We start from the raw sequence: 6,000 nt of genomic DNA on the forward strand, positions 1-6,000 counted from the left end.
TAGAATGAGGAACCATCTGTATGGGTTCATTAGGTCTGTAGAATGAGGAACCATCTGTCCATATCAGTTCATTAGCTCTGTAGAATGAGGAACCATCTGTATGGGTTCATTAGGTCTGTAGAATGAGGAACGATCTGTCTGTATGGGTTCATTAGGTCTGTAGAATGAGGAACCATCTGCCAAACTACTACACTCTATGGACTTGTTTACTACTCATATCCCTGTTGGCTGTACCCGACCCTGTTTCCCGACCCTGTTTCCCGACCCTGTTTCCCGACCCTGTTTCCCGACCCTGTTTCCCGACCCCGTATCCCGACCCCGTTACCCGACCCTGTACCAGGAGGACACAGGATTATTCTGGTCCTTTATCACATACAGAATCAGATATAAACCAGCTGATCTCCTTTGAAAACACACACCTGACACCCATTTCACGTTTAGGGTTTTTGGATTCGATTGAAAGCACAATTGAAAAACAATAATGAAAAACTGTTTAGATTCTGGGCAGCAGATGAGGACAGTAAACGTTGAAAACACTAGTTTGATAATTAGTCTTCTTAATTGTTTGTTTACGACTAAATTCTCTTTCCAATGATCTCCAGTGTTTTTTGATAGCTATTATAAAAGCTGACTTGTTTATGACATTATGTTTGGTGAATGCTGTGACTGTAAAGGTAAAATGTGATCTCCAGGTATCACCACGGTGTTGACCATGACCACCATCAACACCCATCTGAGAGAGACGCTCCCTAAGATCCCCTACGTCAAGGCCATAGACATGTACCTGATGGGCTGCTTCGTGTTCGTCTTCCTGGCCCTGCTGGAGTACGCCTTCGTCAACTACATCTTCTTCGGACGGGGGCCCCAGAGGCAGAAGAGGGCCGCCGAGAAACTAGCCGTCGTCAACAACGAGAAACTCCGACCCGACCCCAATAAGGTAGGTGTCTCCGGATAGGAAGGGAGTAGGGACAGATGGTTCTAGAGAGGTTGTGTTGATGGTGTAATGTGGTGTCCGATGCAGTAGGAGAACACAGGCTATTCTTTCTCTCAAGGTTTATGTGATGCTTCTGTGATCAACTGTTGACTTGATGTCCTTTACTAGGGTTCTCTCTGCACTAGGACTCAACTACACCTCCATGTCCCATTGGTGTAGCCATGTGTATCTGTCAACCACAGTTCAATGAAAATATATCTTTATTAGTTAGACCAGGATTTGACAACATCTGACAGCAAGCTGCGATTTCTCCATGGTAACAGTGCTGATTTTGTATGCTTGCAGTGGATGGTGGGAAATGTAGTTCAGAGAGATGATGCTCTGTATGCCAGAATGAAACAGAGGGAAATTGACGCGTATGACACGATGTGGGATCCCATCTTTGTGGACGATGCCGCATTAGGACTAGGCGAGCAAAGAAATAAGGTACTGGAAGGTTTTGAAAGTCAAAACTTTAACAAATGTCATCAATCTGAATCAACCCGCCCGATCAGAGGAAAATGCTGTAGTATTTTTGTGCATTTCTTTTAATTTGATTCTATAGATTTTTAAAGGCAACTTTAATCATCACTTCCCACCATTGTGTTTTTTTCCCCTTCTCTTGATTTGCTCTTCATGCATTTTCCTGACAAACACGTCATTGTAGTGGTTGAATAAATTACAGCATAGTTTGAACCTGCGTTCCAAATGGCACCATATTCTCTATTTAGTGCACTACTTTTGACCAGGGCCAAAATAGGGAATAGGGTGCCATTTGGTACAGAGTCTACTTCTCAGTGAAGATATTATACACCTTTAATTGATGGGAAACCTATAAAATGGGGGGGGGGACAGGAAATGCTGGTTGTAATTACAAACTATTCCAAAGCTAATGTTGGTATGACAGAAAAATGAATATCTGAGGTAAATTGACAACTCTCCCAAATAACAAGTGAAGCAATTGAAAGGAAATGAGATGGTTAGTGGCATATTATCACTCAGCCTAACAGAGAAGAAAAAGACAAAATATTATTTCTCATTCTGATTTTTGCCAACTGAGTGGCCTTGGAACAGAGTATAAACAACAGATATCATTGATTTTTTTTCTTCAACTATTAAGTTGAAAATCTTTTTGATTTAGAGATGTTTTGTTTGATTCTGAAGTCAGGCTATGGATGAAGAAACTTACGATCCACTTCCTCAGTCCTCACAGCGTCTCTCCTAACCTAAACCTAACTTTGACCCCTGAACCTTCAACCTTAAGCTCTACTTCATCTTTGCAATATTTCCTTATTACTGTTTCTCTCAACCTTTTTATCCTCTCACATTTCTTCCTTTTGTTTACGTTGTTTGTTTACTTGGTTTGTCTTGTTCTGACTAGACAGAATGTTAACCACATGCTGGCTGAAATTATGAGATGACAATGAAGATAATTTCACCATGAGAATGATTTATATATATATTACACTACCGTTCAAAAGTTTGGGGTCACTTAGAAATGTCCTTGTTTTTGAAAGAAAATAACATTTTTTGTCTGTTAAAATAACATAAATTGATCAGATATACAGTGTAGACATTGTTAATGTTGTAAATGACTATTGTAGCTGGAAACAGCTGATTTTGAATGTAATATCTACATAGGCGTACAGAGGCCCATTATCAGCAACCATCACTCCTGTGATCCAATGGCACATTGTGTTAGCTAATCCAAAATGATAATTTTAAAAGGCTAATTGATCATTACCAGTCTCAACACCAGTCTCAACGTGAACAGTGAAGAGACGACTCAGGGATGCTGGCCTTCTAGGCAGAGTTCCTCTGTCCAGTCTCAACGTCAACAGTGAAGAGACGACTCCGGGATGCTGGCCTTCTAGGCAGAGTTCCTCTGTCCAGTCTCAACGTCAACAGTGAAGAGGCGACTCCGGGATGCTGGCCTTCTAGGCAGAGTTCCTCTGTCCAGTCTCAACGTCAACAGTGAAGAGGCGACTCCGGGATGCTGGCCTTCTAGGCAGAGTTCCTCTGTCCAGTCTCAACGTCAACAGTGAAGAGGCGACTCCGGGATGCTGGCCTTCTAGGCAGAGTTCCTCTGTCCAGTCTCAACGTCAACAGTGAAGAGGCGACTCCGGGATGCTGGCCTTCTAGGCAGAGTTCCTCTGTCCAGTCTGCGTTCTTTTGCCCATCTTAATCTTTTTTTTCATTGGCCAGTCTGAGATATGGCTTTTTCTTCACAACTCTGCCTAGAAGGCCAGCATCCCGGAGTCGCCTCTTCACTGTTGACGTTGAGACTGGTGTCTTGCGGGTACTATTTAATGAAGCTGCCAGTTGAGGACTTGCGACTCTCAAACTAGACACTCTAATGTACTTGCCCTCTTGCTCAGTTGTGCACCGGGGCCTCCCACTCCTCTTTCTATCCTGGTTAGAGCCAGTTTGCGCTGTTCTATGAAGGGAGTAGTACACAGCGTTGTACGATATCTTCAGTTTCTTGGCAATTTCTCTCATGGAATAGCCTTAATTTCTCAGAACAAGAATAGACTGACGAGTTTCAGTTTCTGGCCATTTTGAGCCTGTAATCGAACCCACCAATGCTTATGCTCCAGATACTCAACTAGTCTAAAGAAGGCCAGTTTATTGCTTCTTTAATCAGGACAACAGTTTTCAGCTGTGCTAACATAATTGAAAAAGGGTTTTCTAATTATCAATTTGCCTTTTAAAATGATAAACTTGGATTAGCTAACACAATGTGCCATTGGATCACAGGAGTGATGGTTGCTGATAATGGGCCTCTGTACGCCTATGTAGATATTCCATTAACAATCAGCCGTTTCCAGATACAATAGTCATTTACAACATTAACAGTGTCCACACTTGATTTCTGATCAATTTGATGTTATTTTAATGGACAAAAAAATGAGCTTTGCTTTAAAAACAAGGACATTTCTATGTGATCCCAAACTTTTAAATGGTAGTGTATATATATATATATATATAGTATATTTACAGGACTGCCAATTTAAAGTTATGTGTAATGACTAGCTATTGACTTATAGAAATGTAATATATTAGTACAACCACAGAACAGTATCTATTAGTACAACCACAGAACAGTATCTATTAGTACAACCACAGAACAGTATCTATTAGTACAATCACAGAACAGTATCTATTAGTACAACCACAGAACAGTATCTATTAGTACAACCACAGAACAGTATCTATTAGTACAACCACAGAACAGTATCTATTAGTACAACCACAGAACAGTATCTATTAGTACAACCACAGAACAGTATCTATTAGTACAACCACAGAACAGTATCTATTAGTACAACCACAGAACAGTATCTATTAGTACAACCACAGAACAGTATCTATTAGTACAAGCACAGAACAGTATCTATTAGTACAAGCACAGAACAGTATCTATTAGTACAATCACATAACAGTATCTATTAGTACAACCACAGAACAGTATCTATTAGTACAACCACAGAACAGTATCTATTAGTACAATCACATAACAGTATCTATTAGTACAACCACAGAACAGTATATATTAGTACAACTACAGAACAGTATCTATTAGTACAAGCACAGAACAGTGTCTATTAGTACAACCACAGAACAGTATATATTAGTACAACCACAGAACAGTATTTGATAAACCCCTCAATCATAAACTAAGAGAACAACTAAAAACACATTACTAATAAAATGCACACATAATTCATTTTAATTAACAGTAAAGATAGACACCTTCTAAGTATTTTAAGTAAGCATAGATGATTTAAGAATAAGATCTATGAACCTTGCCTCCATTCACTTCCTCTCACGGCCCCTCCTCTTCCTCCCCCTCCTCGTATCACAGATGACCGCCTCCCTGACTGATGACAACATCCTGTTTGGTTCCCTGGAGATGAAGAACGAGATGGGGGGTGTTCCTTCTGAGCTGTCCAGGTCCCTGGGCCCTGGGGGTCTGGGTGACCCCCGCAACACCATGCTGGCCTACGACAGCTCCACGCTGCAGTACCGTAGGGCCGCCATGGCCCGCCAGAACTACGGCGGCGGACCTCACAGCGCCCTGGAGCGCCACGCCACCCAGAAGAAGTCCCGCCTACGGAGACGGGCCTCGCAGCTCAAGGTCAACATCCCTGACCTGGCTGATGTGAACTCTATCGACAAGTGGTCCAGGATGATCTTCCCTACCGTGTTCTCCTTCTTTAACGTGATCTACTGGCTCTACTACGCTCACTAAGGAGAGAGAGAGAGAGAGAGAGAGAGAGAGAGAGAGAGAGAGAGAGAGAGAGAGAGAGAGAGAGAGAGAGAGAGAGAGAGAGAGAGAGAGAGAGAGAGAGAGAGAGAGAGAGAGAGAGAGAGAGAGAGAGAGAGAGAGAGAGAGAGAGAGAGAGAGAGAGAGAGAGAGAGAGAGAGAGAGAGAGAGAGAGAGAGAGAGAGAGAGAGAGAGAGAGAGAGAGAGAGAGAGAGAGAGAGAGAGAGAGAGAGAGAGAGAGAGAGAGAGAGAGAGAGAGAGAGAGAGAGAGAGAGAGAGAGAGAGAAACTTTTTTTTCTGATTCATTTTAAAGAAATTTGTGAAATAAAAGAAAATAATTTTGTAAGGAAGGAGCGCTACACCCAAACACTTCTTCTACACTCAGCTTCTATCTGCCATGACTTTTCTGATCTGGGAATAACCTCTAATGACTGACCGACACTTCAACAGAGGAGAGGAGAGATTTTAAAAAGACAGACAGACAAACATTGTGCCTGTTCCCGAAGAAATGTCAATATATCACTCTAATATTTGTCATTTTGTAGCTTAACTCTCTGTGGATCAAATATTTATGCTTGTGTTTACTTTAAGGATTTGTTTTGTTTTAGTGTGTGTGTTTCGTTCATAGCCGAGCTATCTGCATCCCATGAAAGCTTTTCTCAAGGATTTTAAATGGGGTTGATCTTTGATAGATTATTTTCCTATAGTTATTGTATATCAACAACATCCTTTTAAAAAGCATGCTTCTGTTTCATTTCTG

At 41.5% G+C, this 6,000-nt stretch overlaps 1 protein-coding gene across 2 annotated transcripts in view; it reads left to right on the plus strand.

The window, feature by feature from the left end:
- The window catches only part of LOC110489165 (gamma-aminobutyric acid receptor subunit beta-2), an 89,392-nt gene extending 84,046 nt beyond the window's left edge, over positions 1 to 5,346 (plus strand). Inside the window, exons 8-10 of one of the 2 annotated variants that reach the window (XM_021561774.3) lie at positions 693 to 937; positions 1,280 to 1,420; positions 4,839 to 5,346. In XM_021561774.3, the coding sequence (XP_021417449.3) occupies positions 693 to 937; positions 1,280 to 1,420; positions 4,839 to 5,225 (773 nt within the window). In that variant the 3' untranslated portion in view covers positions 5,226 to 5,346. The remainder of the gene's footprint in view (positions 1 to 692; positions 938 to 1,279; positions 1,421 to 4,838) is intronic. The other variant, XM_036943378.2, reaches the window with a different exon arrangement.
- Positions 5,347 to 6,000: the final 654 nt, after the last annotated feature.

This window comes from Oncorhynchus mykiss, chromosome 14 (genome assembly GCF_057628025.1).
Source record: "Oncorhynchus mykiss isolate SJ-2025 chromosome 14, ASM5762802v1, whole genome shotgun sequence".
Classification (NCBI taxonomy): domain Eukaryota; kingdom Metazoa; phylum Chordata; class Actinopteri; order Salmoniformes; family Salmonidae; genus Oncorhynchus; species Oncorhynchus mykiss.